The sequence below is a fragment of the Callospermophilus lateralis genome, chromosome 9 (assembly GCF_048772815.1).
Source record: "Callospermophilus lateralis isolate mCalLat2 chromosome 9, mCalLat2.hap1, whole genome shotgun sequence".
Taxonomy (NCBI): Eukaryota; Metazoa; Chordata; class Mammalia; order Rodentia; family Sciuridae; genus Callospermophilus; species Callospermophilus lateralis.
This window is the reverse complement of record NC_135313.1, coordinates 84,377,601-84,398,664: the sequence shown is the minus strand read 5'-3', so window position 1 is coordinate 84,398,664 and position 21,064 is coordinate 84,377,601. Positions and strand designations below refer to the sequence as shown.

General features: G+C 34.1%; 1 protein-coding gene across 2 annotated transcripts in view; it reads left to right on the top strand.

Annotated features, from left to right (window-relative positions):
• Positions 1 to 21,064, top strand: part of Arhgap15 (Rho GTPase activating protein 15) — a 599,265-nt gene that overhangs the window by 86,261 nt on the left and 491,940 nt on the right. For both annotated transcript variants that reach the window (XM_076866113.2, XM_076866112.2), the window contains exon 5: positions 6,664 to 6,751. In XM_076866113.2, coding sequence (XP_076722228.2) covers positions 6,664 to 6,751 — 88 coding nt within the window. The remainder of the gene's footprint in view (positions 1 to 6,663; positions 6,752 to 21,064) is intronic.

Below are 21,064 nucleotides of genomic sequence, written 5' to 3'. Positions count from 1 at the left end.
GGCCAGTTTAGTCATAATCTTGAAAAATTGTATAGGTCTTATCTCATTGATAGTTTAGTAATTATTAAGTAATATACCACAGTTACTATAATTTGTATTTCTTATGTGAAATTTCTTTTGGTAGGTGGTTTCCCATTCAACAAGGTTCTTTTTTTTGTGGGTGGGGGAGGGGGCACCCAGGTTTGAACTCAGGGGCACTTGACTGCTGAGCCACACCCCCAGCCTTATTTTGTATTTTATTTAAAGACAGGGTTTCATTGAGTTGCTTAGCACTTCACTTTTGCTGAGGCTGGTTTTGAACTTGTGATTCTCCTGCCTCAGCCTCCAAAGCCACTGAAATTACAGGCATACACTACCATACCTTGCATCATCAAGGATCTTTATATCATTGTAATACATTTTATTGACTTGACAAGCAATCTTACTAGATACATGTGACCAAATGCTTTACTAGTAATGCTGAAATAAAACTAGCGCATTGACTTTATTATCATTTCCTACTGCACAAATGAAGAAACTTAGTTACCATATTAACCTCTTCTTTCCCCCAGATTTTATTAAAGGATCCTATCATATATTTTAGCCCTATTATCTGTTTCAAACATGTTTGCTTTATCTTTGTATTTTTAAGCTATTTAAGGCCAAGAAGTTAAAAAAAAAAAAAAAGGTCCTTTTGTTTTCTGCCATGCATAATACCAAGGTCTTCTTCAGTTGTCACTTGATAAATATTATTGTTTAAATTTCTATCAAATTTTTGACTCATAAATCCATTTTAGGTCATCTACATCTTGTAGTATTATCTTTTTATTCCCCCTCTTTATTCTCCTTTTTATTTGTCTTTATTCCTTTCTTTCATGTATTTTCTCTAAAAATTTGTATTTTGATTTATCTCAATATGAACAGGAGAAGGTGACAGGAAGGAGAACTTGTTGGCTACATCTTATATTCATAAAAGGCCCTAAATTTAGTCTTATTTCAAAATGAGGTTATGCACATTTCCCTTGTGATACTCTGACAGGCTTGAAAGCAGAATACATTCAGCATTCAACTTTAATTTTTAATTATGAACATAGAAATTATGCTTCAGCTTTTCTGAAGAAGCTTAGGAATTTCTTCATTTGGGGAATTCCATTCCAAGAAATGAAATTTCTTCATTTGGGGAATTGCACTGGCCTCTGTGAAATTCTATGAGGCCTTAGTATAAAGTTTTTTGAAGGCTTAAATTACAAAAGGCACCTGTCAGTGTGATTATGCTCTTTCAGTACCTCACACTTCTGTCTCTGAACTCGGATCTTTCGTTTGTGGATCTGTACATATCATGTACAGATTCTCACTCTGCTGTCTTCTTCAGAGGGACATGATAATACAGGGGGGGTGAAAACATGGACAGAGATGATTTTGAAAATAAATACATATAAGGGTTTTGCTGTGGTTGTGTCTCCTAGTGCCTGCCTTCATTCTAGGGCCCATGAATCTTAGACCTTGGATTTTGTGGGGCTGTGTGTGTATGCATGTATTTCAAAACAGTTGTTACTCAGAATGAACTTATTTTAGAAGCTGATACTATGGTACCCTCCTCATGTGAATTTATTATTATTTTTTCCTTAGTACTTTCTTCTCACTCTGGTAATAAATTCTTCCAGGCTAAACCTGTCTTTTTCTATATTCGCCACACTGATAGAGATGTATGTCTCTTGGACCCACCTTTTAGCAGTTGCAAATTATAAGAAGCTTAGAATATGAGAGAGAAAAAATAAGATTCTAGAGCTACCAGTCTGAGATGAGTCAGGACATTTAAGTGTTTGAGGGATTTTGTGGTAAATTGGTCAGGGACACTACAGTAAAATCACTGGTGGAGGATCAAGCCAAATCCAGCATGACCAAGTCAGGTAATAGTATCTGAAATTTATGAAGTTATCTCAGATACTTTCCTCTTATTGGTCTGTCATTTTGTCATTAGCTAAAGGATGCACAAGTGATGAGTATAGGATACAAAGTGTTGATGTTTAGAGCAAATAAATGTGTTAAACTCAGAACTTATGCTCACAGGTTCTTATAATGACATTGAATATTTTAAGGGCCATTTTCCATCCAGCATTCTCCAGAAAAGCAGTTACAAAGTTGCTGTTATTATGTGCTGCCATCCGGTGTCCATTTTGTAGAATGTCAAGATGATGTCTGTCTCGAGTTTTGTTTTGCTTTTTTTCATTTTCCAACTTCATGCTCAGGATTTGTTTTAGGAAAGTTCTCTGAGTGTTCCACTCAGATAAAATGTCTCAGCAATTGCATATGTTAAACAAGATTTTTCTTAAATTGTAATTTCTCCTTAGATATGATTTGTTTTGTATGTGAAAAGTTAAAGATGCCTGCATTTTTTTTTTTTTTTTTGTCCCAAGATCTGTTTTCTACACTGAGTCTAGCATGGGTCTTTCACCTGATTTTTACCTCTTAGTCTGTGCAGAGACCTGGAATAGCCTTACTTATTCCTGGGAACTCTGACTTATTAAGATGGATATTTTCTGAATTACATGTCTTGCTTAATGGTGAAGTCTCTTGAGCAATTTAGTTTTTATCCTGTATGTGGTAAAACACAGTGTTCTAGGGCTGTCGTTGTGGCTCAGTGGTAGTGTGCTCACTTAGCAAGCATGAGGCCCTGGGTTCGATCCTCAGTACTACATAAAAACAAATAAAGGTATTGTGTCCAACTATGACTAAGAAATAAATCTTTAAAAAAAAAAAAAAAACAAAAAAAAACACAGTGTTCCAAATGTTGGGATGAAATGTGGGGCATTAACACATAATACATGTGTTATGGATGAATTTACCTGCTGATCATCAGGATGGGGATGGAAGGCAGGGATAAAATGACTGGCATTGCAAAACAGCCTGCGTCAGGTTAGGATATAGCTTTGTGGTAAGGAGAAAAAGGTTTCTTCTCCCTTTCTTAACTTCTGTCATGATACTCTGCAAGACATGCTAGATAAGAGTAAAGGGAGAGCTGGTGCCACCTGCTGTAGAGACAGCTGATACCTTTGAATGAGCATAGGCTCCAAGGTCCAGGAGATGTGGCCGGATTCCCATCTTCATAGCGTGTGTGCCTGTGGTTAGGACACAGTCTCGCTAAGCACCAGTCCACCTCCCTGAGTTATTCAGAGGATTTGTTTCTATGTTTTTTGCCTGTCTTCTAGTTAGACATAAAATCATTGAGGTCTCTTCTTATTTTCCTTTATAGTCAGCACTTTGAATTTTGTTTGATACATGTGTTGAAAAAATGTGTTTGATAATAGTGTTAAATGTTCAATGGATATTTGTGACTGGCTGTGTGATTAAATTATGTGATGCATGTGAAATACCTGTGGCATACCTGGGACAGAGTGGCCATTGCAGCCTGAGAGCTCATATAACTGACCCATGTCTAAGAAGTCAGGAAGACTTCTAAAGTATGCACAGGTATTGAGTTTGGGATGGATGGGGTTTTGCCAATATTTCTTTAAAAAAACATGTAAAATAGCTAATAAGAGTGACACATTGCTGATGTGTTGTAACAGGCTTCACACACAAGATTTTATGATTTGAGAATTTCAACCAAACCTATGTTAAAATCTGATACTTATGATATCTTTAACCAAATTAGCACTGCATAGGCTTTTTAAAAAAGTATAAACTAATAAATAGATTGCAGACTTTATTGTCTTGATTTCGTTGTCAGAGAAACTGGATTGACTTTCAATGTAAGTGTTGGCTTTATGGCCTTAATCAAGTTACCTAAATTCTCTGAGCCTTGATTTTCATGTTAGTACGTGGAAATATTAGTTACCTTCACCATATTTATGTTTGAGAAGTTAACCTTAGCTACAAAATCAAACTTATACTAGTTATTTAGAATAATCATGCTAATTATCATTTTAAAAGAAATCTTGGGATAAGTGAAATGAAAGGGAAGCATCCAAATGTTTGTCAGTAGCACTTTATTCTTCATTTTGAAATGAAATTCTTTCTAAGCAATAGAATTCTACCCTTGGAATAGCTTTCACTTTCATTCTAATATGGTTCAGTGCTTGCCATTTATAAATTCAAGATGAAATAGCACTGTATGTAAGGTGTGAGAGAAGTTTGCATTACTAAGCTTCTAAGACCCTCTTCAGCTCATTCATCTGGTTTACCTAACAGGGACACAGTTCACAGAAGTTCAAAGTCCTAACACAGAACAATGAGATAATTGAATTTCACGCAGCTTTAGTTCTAACTAGTTCCAGTTCCAAGTTTAAAGAACGAGAGAGTTTTGCCAGCAAATTCTATAAACGATCAACATCTGAAACAGATTCAAATCAGAATCATTTATCCAGGACTTTCTATAGATAGGAAGCAAGTAAGGTATAGTTTCTCTCTGCCAGAAGATGAAAAATATAGTGAGGAATGTAACAGGCAGGTTAAATATGGATCCATCATGTCTGAGGTGTTCTGTACCCAGGACTACATATAGTACAAAGAAGGATGGTGGTGAAAGACTCAGGGCCTCGACCAGCATTTCTGCAGATTTTTCTCTCTTCCTTGTTCTGGATCATCTAATATCATAACCTGCATAAAGAGAAGGAAATGGCTGTTCAATTCACCATATTGCTACTGGTACCTTGATGAAGAAATAGGCACTAAGACAGAGGGAAAATATCTAAGCAGTTTCTCTTTTTTTTTTTTAACTTTATATCATCTAATTGAAAACTTGACTCTTTATTTAAAGACAAGTGGGTACAAGAACATAACATTTGTATTTATACATTGGAAAATTCACATTGTGTTTCTTGTGTGCCTGTTTATCCTATTCCTTTTTAACACAATCGTGTATCATTAAGAAAGCTTCAGGCATGTTAGAGTAACCTAATTCTTTTTGTAAATATTAACCTTACTGAATCAAAGCAGCCCTTTCAATCAGGATCCTAGATTGTAAGAGGCAATAAATAAATAAATTGCACAACTATCTTGAAGTTATTTTTTATATATTTTTGTGTGGTTCCTATTGACTTGAATAAAGAATTTCTGTAGCCTTTTTGTTTTGTAAACCAAATTAAATTATTTTGAATGTTAAACCAAAGCAAACTGCAATAATATAATATATTGGGTAAATAATTTATATATGAATATAAACTCTTGGTTTTTTCCATCAAAAAACCACGACTCTTGATGACACTAATACCTACTTATTCTAACTATAGCAGTAATGCATGTCCAATGGAGGAAATTTGGTAAAGACTAAGAAATACAAAGGAAAATCAAAAGCCATGATTTTACTACTTGGTTTACTATGGTTATACTGGTGAATTGTTTTGCAGACCAGTATAATTTTTAACTCAACAGATATAAGTTTTGTACTTACATCCAAGGCTCTGTACTACACAATAAAGATAGCTCTGTTCAGGATAAAAAGACTTCTGCCATTTGTGGTCTTACTTTTTAGTGGGGGATATCAGAGTGAAATTAAAAAAAATATATATTAAAAATTTCCTATAAGCCATATGTAAGAAAATCATGAAAGGCACACCACACTTAAGAAACACTTGGACTTGTGATGAATGTAATTATTAATTAGAAGTGGCTTGGATGGGTGAAGATATTCTAAGTAAATAGCACAGCATGGTGTTATGAAATATGTATATTATGATCTGAATTAAAATCTTCCCACACCAGTCCTTCTGTAGCTCAGGGTTCATTATTCTTGAAATAAATTTGTTATGTGCAATTTACTTAAGCAGTTTCTTAACTTTTTATGTTTTGCGCAAAATTAACAAATGATGGTGTACTTCATCCTTATGCGCAAAGCTTTAGCAACTTGTGAGAATATATCTCTAGAATAAATTTAAATTCATAGGAATGGACATGTTTAGTCAAAAGACAGAAGTTTTTAAAGATTTATTAATGCTCCATGTATGTATGCTATGTCAAAATACACTCTACTCTCATGTATTTTTACCAAGAACAAATAAGGAATGAAAAAAAATGCAACATAAACATATATCACATGTACTTTTGGGGTACATGAACATCTTAATAATTTTTTAAGAAAATCATATTTTTAAATTGCACTCCAGAAAGATGCACCAATTTACACTATTGTATTGGTATAATACGATACCAGAGACTCCATTTCCCATACCCTCATTAATCCTCAGCAATATAATAGGCATAGAGGAAAAAAACATGTCAGCAATTTGAGTTACATTTCTTTGATTTCCAGTGGGATTTAACAATATAAAACTATTTTGAATAAGCAATGACATGAGCTGATTAGTTTTTCAGACTCTGAAATATACTAAACCATTCATTGTAAAGAAGAAACAATGGAGGAAAGGTTTCTGATCTCTAGTTTTACTTTGCTACTTTTAGTTCAACACTTTTTGTGGGAAGTGGGGTGTTTGAACACACAAAAAATTGGGTGCTTAGTAGTTGAAAAGATTTTATGGAGAGAGAAACATCTATATAAATGTCATACTTTTCTAAAATAATAAAATGTTTTTATTATTATCTGAGTTTCATACCAATTATTACTTTTAATAGAGAAGAGAATTTTAGGAAAACAAGTTCAAAACATAGTCTCAAATGTTGCTCCTATTCTATTGTGTATGTATTTTTTTCTACTGATGATATTTTTTTCCTGTTTCTTTTTCTAAGGAAAAACTGGTCATCTTCCTGGATAGTTCTTTCTAGTCGAAAACTTGAATTTTACAAAGAATCCAAGCAACAGGCTCTGTCCAATGCAGTGAGTATTTCTCTGTTTTTACTATTATTATCTTTTCAGAAATACTGTTGAATTAAAATTTTGGTTTCATCAGAAATCACCCTAAGGCTTCTAAGCTACAAACATCTGAAAGCAGATAGAGGAAATGACTCAATAAACTTTTAATCAGATGAAGGGAAAATAGAACTTAGTGTCTGTTTTATTAAGTGGTGCATTTGGAGAATAATCACAAAATGAGATGAATGGTGAGCAGCTCCCTAGTAATGTGAAGGTAACGCTTTAAATTAAGGTGCCACTTATAAATGCTTTATTCTTATTTATGAAATAATCACTAAATGTAGCTACTTGCTCAAATAATGTATTATAAAGTATGTTATAAAATGCATTAGTAATAAATGCTTAACGGATGAGACCATGGGAAGCTGTTTTAAAGAATATTATAAGATGTAAATCGTATTAAACCATGTATGTGCATCTTTAATACATGAATTTAAGTTGTTATCTAGTATGCTATAAAGTGCTCCACACATTAATAAATAATAATAAACTCTTTATAAATGACACCTTAATATAGGGTGTTACCAATGAGAAAACACTCTAAGTTAACAAAGTGATTTTTTATCTTATTCTAACTCTGACATTCACTATATTCAGCTAACCTTTTGGAATATCTCTATGACTCCATCTAATGGAGCTAATACAATTTCTGTATTCTGTAGTTATTACAAAGTGAAATTTGTAGGGTTTCTTCATTGTACCTGGATGAGGGCTTCTTTCACGCCTATTGAAATTTGACAGTGATTGTAAGTAAGAGCAATTTGGAGAGAGTTACTGGGGCAATTCAAGCCCCAAACCTTGCTTCACAAACATAAGAACTGTTTGCCAAAAGATGTAGAAGACAGTGGCCAGGCAATGTACCTGACAGCCTCCTGATTAGTAAGGACTCCAGGCAGGAACCAACCTGCCATTGCCTGACCACTCTCTCCTACATCTTTTGGCAAGCAGGTGCATTGCCTGACCACTCCTGATTAGTAATTAGTCCTTACTAATCAGGAGGCTGTCAGGTACATTGGTACCATCAATGTATGGATCACATTGCCTGGCAAGAGTGGATCAAAATGAACTAATTTATCTTTGGCAGGTAAAAAAACAATGAAAAGTTCTTTGCTATACAGCCACTAGTCATGTTTGCTATGTAATCCTCCTTAAATAGAAAATAGAAAATCATTTGCTAAGAGATATTTTTTTAAAGGAGATTTTAGTGAGAACAAAAGGTAACATTTGGCTTGCTCCTGATAATTGCAATAGCCTTTATCCCCAAAGTGGCTTGCTGATTTTGGTGTCTTGGTGTGGTCCAATCTGTAAACTAATTATGAATAAATTAAAAATATATCTCAGTCCTTTGTATTTTTAAACCGCCTCAGAAATTTGTTTTAGCTTCTGTTTTGTTTTCATTTTTTGGCTACAGTAAGTTTGAGATAATCTTTTTAAGAAAATAAAATACCCCTAAGGGCCAGGCACAAAACAACCTCATCTACTTGCAGGGCCTTTGTCTTCCCTTTGAATGTGTTCTAAGGGGATGTTGGGAAGGGAGGAGAGTGGCTGGCCTTGCTGGGTTTGGCTGCTGAAAAGATGATCTTCATCCTGCTGAGTGAGAAGAATTCCATTGGAGCAGAGTTTATGTGAATGTGCTGGGATAATGGAGAGAGATTAGACTCCATTTTAAAGCATTTGGTTTACTTTTATTTTATTATTTTAATCTCCTCGTACCAGGAGATATAATTCTCAGCTGTTTAATTATATACAGGTGAAAGAAAACTGCTTTTAGATTGTAGGCAAACCTTGCAAGTTAGCTCACTAATTGTATGCCTCCAGTTCAACCTTCAGAATTGTTACAAACTGACAATAGCTCTGACTTGTAGAAGAAATTAGTAAGCATTTTTTTGGCAGTCCCTATTTATTACTTCTGGCCCCATTTTCAATGCTCTTATGGTTTCTCCCAGGCACTCATTGTCTTCAAAGTGAATTCAGTGCAGGAACTAACTGTTTTGTGGTAATGGGGAAGAGAATTACAGATTCGTGTTTGTACTGCATGAATTGTCTTGCTAGTCAACTTCTTGGATTCATTTCTAACCAAGTATTAAAGGCCTAGTGGGATAGCCCACATTTACCAATTGGAGCCTCAAAGAAACGATACGATGATTGCCAGGCCTTGATTAAAGATGTCGTGGTTTTATTTTAAAAGATTTATGCTCAAGTTTCTGAATTTCCTTTGCTCCCCCTTTGACATGTCCTGGTGTTCATTGTGCTTCTGGTTAAAAAAAAATCCATTCCTCCAAGGGGTCAGTAGAAGCTGTCTGAGTGATGTAGAATGTGGTTTAAAAGCATAAATAGTATTTTAATCTTTATAGAATGATCTGTTAATGCAGCAGCAAGACAAAGAAGCAAAGTAGCTAAGAGCAAGCTTTGAAGTTGGAGAAGAGGGGATATAATTCTATTTTTACTACTTTGTAGTTGACAAAGTTGAGTTTCCAACCCTCACCTATAAAAATGGAGATCATGCTATCTGCCAAAATAATTCGTAAGTAATAAAAGTAATATAATAAAAACAAAAATATATAAAACAGTTAAAACAATACATAAACATATAAAACAATTAAATATATAAAACAATTAAATATTTAATATAAAACAATTAAGACAATATATAAAATAAAAATATAAAATAATATATAAAATATATAAAATAAAACAATTATTAATGTTCTACTTAAAAATATACTGTACATAACTTAAATATGGTATAATTATGATATTATTATGCTGTTGAATTATGACATTATTGTACTTGAGTTGATTCAGATATTTATAGAAGAAGGAATTTATTAATTCAAGGAACACCAACATGCATCGCTTTCCAACAAAGAAATGTGTGTCGATGGGCAGCATAAAATATTGTGTGCAGGCACTAATACTAAAAATGAAGAAACCCATCCATTTGTATAACCAGAAGTAAACTTCTGCATATTTTCGGAGAGCCCCTTTCTTATTTCACTGGGTCTCACTCTTACCATTTTCATATTTAATATGCGTGTCACAGAATATTGTGCCTGAACTTACATTCCATGTTTAACTACCTCTTTTTCTCCCTGCAGTTCTTTCAGTTCATGTCAGTTTTCTTCATTTAGAACTGCTGTTACAGAATAACACAGACTGGGTGGCTTAAGCAGAGATTTACTTCTAACAGTTCTGAATACCAGGAAGTCCAAAGTCAAGGCATGGAGAGATCTGGTGTCTACTGAGGGTACTCAATGTGAGTGCATTTGGCCATCATTCTGCTGTAACCTCATGTGATAGAGAGTAGAGAGAGACCAAGCTATTATTGCTCTTCATGTCTTCATGTAAAAGCAATAGTCCTATCATAAGGGCTCTCCCTCCATTGCCTAATCACCTCCCAATGGCTTCACTCCTGATATCATGACACTGAAGGTTAGGACTCAACACTTGCATTTAGGGGACACAGCATTCAGTTCATAAACAAATTGAAGTCACATTTTTATCAAAAGGAATCTTCTCCTAAAAATAGATAACAGAATTACCTCCCTGATCTGGAGATTAGTCATTTGCATACTGTAGGTCCTCTGGAACCTATTAAAGAAAAAGAATGATTGATCTATTTCATTTTTTATTTTTATTTTTTGATAGAAATTAAAGAGTAACCAACCACCTACTATCATTATCATGTTATAACCGAAAGGGCATTATAAAATATCACAATCCAACATCTAGGAAGGATAAAATTTCAGAAAAGGAGACATATTTTATGGAGAAAGAAAATTGTCTCCCTTGTGCATCTGCATGCACGTCTCTATTTTGTTCAATTTACCTCAAACCAGAACAAGCTTGATCCAGGATGGCTGGTCAGGAGGAGCATTTGAAAACTGCTGGTGTCTCTGGACACAATATGAAAGAAAGAATGGTGTTCATATTCTCATAATTTAAAAGAAATGCACTGTGATTTAAAACTCAAGATAAATTTTAAAAGATGCTACAAAATAATGCAGAAGCCATTTTTAGTTAAAAATAGAACACATCCATGTACACTGCAATAATTCTTAATCAATCGCCTGTGTAAGCACAGCTGAGGCCAAGAAACAGACCCCGCCAGCCCTCCACAAGCCCCACTTGTCACCTGTCCCTTTGTCATCACAGCCTCTTCCTTGCCCCAAAGTTACCCACTGGCTTGCATTTCAGTCAGTATCTTATTATAAAAATTATAAAAATTTTTAATTATAACTTTAATTTTCTCACCTATATCAAAACCCCTTAAAAACAGTTTGCTTTGAATTTATGTAAATGAAATCATATTGTATGCTTCTTTCTTTTTTTCTTTTCTTGCTTTTATCAATAAGTAGGTCTTTTTGTTGCTGTTCTTTAATACGTCATCTTTCCATCATTTTTCTCTACTAGTTTGATTTCTGTTCTTTTAGCAATTATCCTAGGATTACAACATACTTATCAAAGTTATTTATCATATTTATCAAAGACTAGAGCTAGTCCAATCCTTTATACTCTTCTTAATATTACCTTACAATTTTTTAATCCATTTATCCCCATCTCAATGTAGATGCTATTCCTGTTTGATATCATAATTTTTTTAACACCAAGAGACATTATTGTTTCTTTCGAAACCAGTATTGGTTTATATTTCCCAATATTTGCAGTGTTATTTAGTATTTACTTCCTCTTAAATTTGAGATTTCCTTTCTAGAATCACTTTTCCTTCTGTTTGGGATATATTCTGAAAAATTCTTGTATTAAAGATACTGTGGTAAGATCCTGCCTCAGTGTCTGCTTATTCAAAAAAGTCTCTAATTCTTCCTCATTCTGGAAATACATATTCTGTCTAGATATAGAACTTCTAATTCATTTTCTTTTAAGACATCAAAGATATCATTCCATTGTTTTCTGTCATGCATTATTGCAATCAAGAAGTTACCAGTCAGTATAACTGCTGTTCTCCAGTTGCTACCTATAGTTTTCTCGTTACCTTTTTTTGAGGGGGTACCTGAGATTGAACTCAGGGCACTCAACCACTGAGCCACATCCCGACACTTGTTTTGTATTTATTTAGAGATAGTGTCTCACTGAGTTGCTTAGCACCTTGCCATTGCTGAAGCTGGTTTTGAACTCATGACCCTCCTGCTTCAGCCTCCCAAGACACTGAGATTACAGGTGTGTGCCACTGTACCCAACTCCTGAAGATATTTTTAAGACTATTCTTTCATTTGTTAAAAGTAGGAGGCATACTAGATCTGTTTCTAGTTATTTAATATCAGAAGTCTGTTCTGTCTGTGTCTGCTGGTTCTTATGTTCCTTTTTTCCTTTGTGTATCCACTTATCATTGTATATGAATCATTGTGATTGGGCCTTTATCATAGGAGGTTGCCTAAGATAAATGTGTCCTACTCTATAAAGTTTTACATTTTTCTCAAGGAGTCTGGGACTGGTTCCAATGACTGTTAACTTCAATTTAACAATACAAAATTCTCAGGTTCTATCTACAGAATAGCAGGGCTACAGCTATGCCACCACCTCACAGGGTCAGGATTGTTCTTCACTTTTCCTTTTTTTCATCTCTACCACTCATTTACCATAGCTGTCTTTTAAAAATTCCTCTGTAATTGAAAAGAGGAAACACATTTAATATTGGGTCTGTGTTATCCTTTCATAAGACCTTGGGCAAGACCATGTTCTGTTATTCTATGAGGTTGATTAACTAAAGCTCAAATGTATAGGATAAATAAATAACCTGAGAATAAGTGTGGTAATGTTGCTTTGATATTCAGCTTCCCTCTCTAGGTTCAAATTCTGACCTCACAAAAATATTTACCCTGGCAGTCCCCACTGTCTTTTTAGACTTACAATTCTTTTAAGGTAATCTAAAAAAATCTTTTATCCATCGTTTTTCATTATTTTCAGTGGAAGAGTTGATCCAAATAACACTTCTCATTATATTCTACCTCACTTTAATTTAAGTATGCATTTGGTTAATCAAGTTTGTGCTATTTATATAAGCCTTGGTGGGAAAAGACTTCATAAGAATATGTATTGAAATTCTACAATGAACAGCTTGCTCGTTAGGGCTACATATAAGGCATAGAGATATAATCAAGATAGTCTTTGCCTTATAAAAATCTGTGCCAAAAAATAGAATGAGATGAAGTAAGACAAATAGAGTTTTGTTTTTGTTTTTTGTTTCTGTTTTTTTGGATTTTTTTTTATATATTTAAAAGAGGGAGAGCTCACATCTGTGAATGATTTGAATTGGGCCTTGAAGGATGGTTATAATTTCAATATGTGAAGATTTGTGGGCAGGGAATACAGGGGAATGAAAAACAGGAACAATGACTGAGAATAGGCAGAGTATGTGTGCTACAAAGAGAAATGAATTTTTGGTTTAATTGGAAGATAGGATAAAAGAAAAGTCTTGAAATGAGCGCCATGGGCTGAGATCTGTTATAGGGGCAAATCTTCAAAAGGTTACATTGGTATTCTCCAGGCATCTTCATCCCAGAATAATATACTGTGCTTTTCTTTTAGAAAAACATATACCAAATAGCACTACAACCCAATGTAATGTGTCTTAAAAGAGCCAAGCCTATTAGGGATCCAAAGTAAGAGAGAAAGCTGATTCTTCTAGAATCTTAGCTCAATCTCATTTAGTGCTGGATCAAAATCTTTTGCCTTAAAAACACTGACATATCTATTTATTTTTCATCTGGGGCTAGATAAGTCTTAGAGACTAACAGTTGTTAGTTTGATTTTCCCTCTGAGGCCTTGACCCACACTGCTTGCATTTTTCAGATATAGTTACGCATATTACTATCAATGAAGTTTTTCAGTTGATTCTGTCACTTCAAATGCAGCTTGCTCCTAAAGTACCTTGTTGGGTTTGTGAATTTAGAGTTTTTGACTGGTGTGTGGAGTAAATATCTGACTGTGTGCATGGGACATTATAAATGTGCGTTCCTGGTTAGACCAAACCCATTAATGGATGGCCTCATGAATAAGAAGGTTTTTTTATTTGTTTAATTTAGAAAATTCCTCATATGTTTATTCTATAAATAATTAACAATTACTGCCAGGTATCAAATATAGTTTTTTAAAACCCAGGGAAATTCACATAAATAATAAATACATAACCCCTGCTCCCAAGGCATTTACAATATGGTAAAGGTGATGTGGACATAAATATTTTATTATAATAAACCATAATCTAAGTCATAAAAATTATAGGGAAACATGTTAGATAGAACCATAGATTTAAGTATAGATAGTCCTTTTTAAGAACTGATTTTGCGGGGCTGGGGATGTGGCTCAAGCGGTAGCACGCCCGTCTGGCATGCGTGCGGCCCGGGTACGATCCTCAACACCACATACAAACAAAGATGTTGTGTCCGCCAATAAATAAATAAATAATATATATATATATATATATATATATATATATATATATATATATATATATATGAACATAAGTAATTTTGTATAGAAATAAGAGAAAACAATGGTAAAATATTAGAAATTAATTCCTTAAGTGGTGGGTTTATTTTATAGAGATTATTAATCTCTTGCCTTCCTCAATGCACTGTGTGCTGGTCATGTCTTGAAAACATTTTAATGGAGGTTCCCTGAGGCCTAGAGTGAATGTGCCCCAGTCCAGACTGTTTTGTATTTCTTCTACAAAATTCCTGGGAGCAATGCCAGCAATGCTTCATAACAGGTGAGGAACTAAGTTCTGAAACAGCAAGGAATAGAATTTGGTTACAAAGTCAACACAGAACTGGCTTACAAAAGACCTTGAAGAGGAAGATGAGAAAAGATGATTTTGTTCTGTAGGTGATATGGAGCCATTTGTAATCAATAATAAACAAAAGCATTACAATATTAAGAGAGATTCAGAGTTTTCAACATGTTAATTGAAATTAAAAAAAAAAACATAGGACATGTGAAATTATCCTAGAGTCAAAGGATAATTTATTCTATGAACAATTAACAATTACTTCCAGGTATCACATAGTGCAAATATGGATGAGAACAGTAAGGATTGGACTCTTATTGATAGATATAATTGCAAAATGGCTAACTTTGTCATCATTGTTTCTCAGATACATTTAGTAAATAGCAGACCATCTTTTCACTGAAAAATATTTCGATATTCTTATATATCTTTGACCTTTAACAATATAGTCATTTTTACAGAAGTTCTAGTGCAAAGTAAACAAGCAGGGCAATTCATCTTAGGAGAACTAAAAATAAACTGTCCTAAGAACCTAGGTGTATTAGCACAATAGTGAGTCCCAGTTTCAAACATAGAAGGGAATTTATTTGTACTGCTACAGAAGATTTGTTCAGTGTTACATCCTACTAAAACAAACACATTGTGTAAAGTCTTTCTACATTAAAAAATATTCTCTTGTCTTCACATTCACCAACAATTAGATCAAGTGGAACTTCTGCTCCTTGGTTAGATGGGTGAGATCCCCTGTTTCTATTTTATTGATTACTTACTGCTCTGAAAACTTAGTATCATTTTTGACGTAAATTCAGAAGCACAATAAACATTTCATTATACTATTTTGAGAAATGGACGATTGTAAAAAATGGAGGTGCAACAATAGACTACCTACCATAGCCTAATAGAAGCAAATACTATAAACATTTTATATACTCTACTCATTGTTTACCAGACTCTTTTTTTGCTACTTATATATTTCTCATTTTAAATTGTACCAATACTTTTAATTGGACACACAACTGGCAAATTTTAATTTAAAATTGTGTATGTATGTTACTGTGGCATATTGTTTGATGTATTTATACATCATGGGATGAATAAGTCAAACCAATTAACGTGTCCATCATTTCACATATTTTCTATTTTTTTTTTTACGCTTAGAACAAATAAAATGTACTCTCTTAGCAATACTCAAGTATACAAAATTATTATCAAATATAATGCCCATGTTTGCCGGGTTTCTGTTCTGACTAAAAGGCTCAGGGGTCACTTCAGGTAAACTGGGCTAACTGGGCTATGCAAAATAACCACATAAAAGACACAAATACCTTTTTATTTGGGGTTGCTGTGACGGCTGACCTTAAGGGTTCAGAGGAAGAGAGAGAGTGAGAGCACGTGCTGACCCCTTTTATTGAGGAGAAGCTATTCAAATGAGGCAAGGGTCAGATTTCAGGGGGCTGAGTCATCTTCATGATGTCCTGTTGTCAGCAGGTTGACTGACACCTGGGTAGACCACACCCAAGAGCACAGTAAGAGAAGGGGACACACACAAGGCACTTTCATGGAAAATTCTATCCTAAACAGGGCAAGGGATTATATTACAAAGGAAGGGTGAACATAGCTTCACCCATGGGGCTGTAGCAAGATACACCCATGCACGAGACAATGACCCTTGTTCCCAAGAAGGGTGGGGAAAGCTCTGCCACATTTCTGTGACTGAGCGCCTCAGCACCCAGCTGGGGAGTGTGACTCAGTCACGTGCAAGGTTGTCTCCCACACATGTTATACAGTGGATCTCCAGAATTTATTCCTGTTGTCTAACTGACAACTATGTGCCCTTTGACCAACATCTCCACATACCCTTCTTCATACTCTCAACTTCTGGTAACCACTATTCTACTCCCTACTTCTATGACTTCTTTCTTAAAGCAGAGAACTTTCCAAAGCATTTTATAAACTTATTAATTTTACCAAACCCTTCATTCAGTCATAACCTTGGAAGAAGAAAAGTAATAATATAAAAGTTCTCATTAAAATAATTTGTTTACTCTTTTTAATACTGTTTACTTTCAGTGTGAATAATGCACATAAGCATTAATTAAATAATGCAATACATCTAATGTTCATTCACTGTAGTATGACTTTAGCAACAAAATGAACTTATTTATGGGAGTGAAATGATGTGATTTAGTAAAAAGATGAAAATAGTTTCAATCAGAAAGCTATTCATGAATTATTGAGTATTCTGAGCAAAATGAATATGAAATAATTTTATCTTTGTAGATGAGTATTGAGCCCTTACACAGACCCTTGTTCAAGATTTTATGAGGAATGGAGGGGTAACAACAGAGCTACCAACCTTAGCCTAACAGAGGCATTTTAAAATCTCTGCCTGGTATTGTGATTCTCGCAATGTTAGCACTGTCACAGCATCAGCATGGTTGTCATAAGCGCAGCTTAGCAGCATTGTCATGGGTGCATCATCACAAGCCTTCATCATGAAGACACTATTGATAAACAGTGCTACCACCCACATTGTGGAAGATGGCAGGTAGAAATGGAAATAAAAGAAGAAAGGAAAAAATAAATTGAATTCTAGTATATTATTTACATAAACTTTGTGAGGAAAAAAAATGAAACCCAGTGATCAATATTATTATAAATGAAGCCGTGTTCTCTGGTTATAATTTTCTCAAGATTTGGCCATTAAGTATAATAAATTCTGTAACTTACGTAATTTTTATAACCACAAAAATCTATGAAATTGATAGGACTCCTTATAAATGGATTATAGCTTACTGTCCCTCAATAAACCTCACCTTAGGCACTCTCAGGAAACTATTTTAATTATGAAGCTTGACTTTCTGTGGTTTATCATTTTGGTCAATGTAATACATCTGTTTTAGAGCTTGCATTTATCTAAGATAAAATGGACTTTTTCTGTCCAGAGCAATTTTTAAATTTACAGAATATATTCATTTAGTCTTCCTTAAAAATTTGCTACTGAAATGAAACGAATTATGTAGCAGGATACCAAATTAGGTAGATTTAGAAGGAGTGTTCAGGTTAGACACCTAGACTGGAAATATCAGATTTATTTGTTACTAAAATCCTTGGTTACCTCAACTGCAACATGGACCTATAAAGGGTACCTACCACTTAAAATTATATGTTGCAAAGTTGGTGTAATGTTTCTGGAACATAACAAACAGAATAAATATTAATTATATTTGCTACTTTTATTATTGTTATTTCTACTAAATGCAACAATATATTGGTATGAGTAGTTGCAGATGGAGAATGGGAAAAATATGCATGCGCTATAAGTCTTTATCCTAAAAGTATCTGACATGTCTGACATCATTTTTGTTCATGTTCAGTGGTACAGATAAGGAACATGCCAAGTTTTGATGCAAAAGGAATTGAGAAAAAAATAATTGTCTCCAGCTGGTAAGCTATTCACCAGTGACATATCTTGACACTCAAAGAAGGGAACACAGCACACATTTTGGTGGAGAAGTATCCATCTCTGCTACAGGGAGAGTAACATCAGTGTCTTAGATGGCACAGAGAATGAAATAAGAGAAAAAGTGAGCAAGAAATGTTGGAAAGTGGTGCAGGAGATGTGTTACCATCATACATGCCATTCTACAGTGTGCCTCAAAGCAATGAAGAGGATCACTGGTAGGTACCCTGCTCAGCTTAGAAAGAAGGTGCAAATAGACTGGAGAAAACTTAAAGTAAACTGTGGGAATGAGGGAATAAAAGAAGAAAGATTTTATCTGCTGTGTTCTTTCCCATCTCCAACTTCCCTTTGGTTTAATTTCATTATGTAACACCTTTACTTGCTTTCATCATATAGACACTGGTCTCCCCTTTGGGTAGCTACCCAGAAAGCCAGATCTAACATCCTGAAAAGTAGCATTTCAACCAAATCTGGAATCGGTGGATAAAGGCAAAAGCTTGCCCTACCCTCTGGCAGTATGGAATGAGGGCCTAGCATTTCAAGATGGCCAGTGGTCATTCTTATGCCCCAACCAGGGTTAGTCATCTACAAGTGATAGCTGAGCAGTATACAACTATCTAAGGACAGACTCTCAAGAAGCACCTGAGATGTTGAAAGTATGCTCAAGCTGTTCACTTTGCAGATCCAATTAGCTTGTTATGTAATGTATGTTTTTAAAACAGGATGAGGATACAACCAATGTAGACTAAGGAAAAGCTATTGTGTTTATTCTAGGGAAATTTTAATTCAGAAATAAATGCAGTGTTAATTTCTTAAAAAGTAGAGAATATTTTCTCCTAAAAAACAAAAACATAAACAAAAAACCCAACAGTATACAACATCCTAATACCACAAATCACTAGCAAAGGTTTACTTTTTCTGAAAATCTGGTTTGATTTGGTCATGTAATATACTGAGAAATTTCACTGTAGAAACAATTTCAGTTATTATTAACATCATTTATATTCATATACATAAAACTCACATCTTATAATCAAAGTATCCTCTCTCTGTTGACAGGGGCCATACTTTAGACATTAATAAGATCAGGTATTCATTCAGCACTCTTTCCTAAATCATTTTGCCCAAATGAGAATTTATAAGTGAGTTTTGTCCTCCTTCATGGACAATTTTCCAGAATCAAAACGAGTTATGAGATAAAACTTAATTCCTTTAAACAGATTTTGTGTTTCATGTTTCAAAATGATAAGGGCAATCTGAGTCTATATTCTAGAACAGCAATTAATCCAAAATAAAAAATGGTAGCTAATAACCTATTTCATAAATCTGAGCTTTATCTTTTTTAAAAACACATCTTGTAATGAGGGAATGAGAACAACTGGCCTGATGATTTGTTGCTTACAAACATGCTGTGTCTTCGCCATGGAAAATATTAGCAATACAGCAGCTGGTCTTCGATATTTTCTTAATATATATTAGACTATGGACCCCCATAACCCCACAAATAAAAAAAAAGCTGAACTCAAAAGTTTAAGTCAGGGAAAAAATGTTATATATAGAATATTCTGTCAGCTATATTATTGGGAAGTGATGAAGATGGATTAAGAGAATAATAAAAAATAGAAGTGGCTAAGACCCAGGATCAGCTTTTAATGACTTCATATTGCTCCAGCAAAAGAGGCTTTTATGTTTTATTGTCCAAAAGTAGTAACTCCTAAATAATTCTGTTTAAATATTTTAAAAAATCAGTCATTTCTATTTTAAGTTTATCCCAGAAGAGATATGATATATACATTCTCAGATTCAAATCCATATTTAGTCAAAATTTTAAAAACTTATTTTTATAATGATGTACAATATGATCCATTGGCATCATGCAATTCATTAGCAGACGTTTTTGTATGTTGTATAGCTGTAGAATCAGAAATATGTTTTCTATTAAAGGATGCTTTAACTTCCGGCTTTTTGAGTAAAATCTTGATTGTCTTCCAAAAAAGTTCTACAACTTTTCTGAACTACTTCTTTTCAATGTTTAACACTTACTTAAATGCTAAAAAATGTTTTCCTTTTAATACTCCTCTGTCCCTAAAGTTATTCTTCAGTCTATGCCTACATTAGGTTTGTGAAAATGAAGTACTTGCTAGCATCAGTTTTACAGTTCTTTATCTATTAATTTTTGTTTTCTCTTCTTGAATTTGACCTATTTATTTGTTTTAACTTTATCCTAATAACTTTGGTTGTTCTAACATACTTCTAAATTCACCCTAAATTTTTATGATTTAATTTGATTATTCCATAATACTTGTTTCTTCTTAAAGTTAGGATAAATGGAAATATTATATTTTTAAGATCCTGTGTATTTCTTTTTTTATAAACTATCATTCTGAGATAAATTATTTATTTTTGTTTATTAATAGGCCCTTTGATCTCTATGTGTAAAGAGCAAACTATCCAAGGAGCTAAAGCTTTGGGAGAGAACTGTCATGTGCACAGAAATTGACTAGGATCACAAAACATTTTTTAAGTAAAGTCAAAGACCTAGTGAAGGAGGTGGTCATTCTTTATAAAAGTGCTACCCTGAGAAATCAAAAGTCACTTATCAAAAATGAGGATATATGAGAAAGATTATTAGAAGGACAAATAGTTGAGAGAGGTGTCACTTGATGATGGTTAGTGAAGGCGTGGTTGAACTGACTATGGGACACAGCTTGGACATGAAAGGAAGGGGAGCCAGGAATGACTTGGGAACTGGGAGACTGTACTAAGGTGGAGGCAACCATGAAAACAGGATGAGAGTAAAGAGAACTCATTAAGTGAAATTTCTTAGATATGAAGCATAGTGAAGATCTGTGAATTGCAGTGGAGGTGGAGGAGTGAGGTTGTAAAGAATGCCAGGAGATGGGGAAAGAGTTTTGGAAGGAGTATTCACATGAATGAGCACCTGGAGATGACTGAGAGTGATGCACAGAATTTGGATTGTGATAAACCCACGCCATGTGCCAAGGTCATGAGATTTAACATATGATACTGAAGAGAACAGTTATAGATTGGCATAACCAGATGGCAA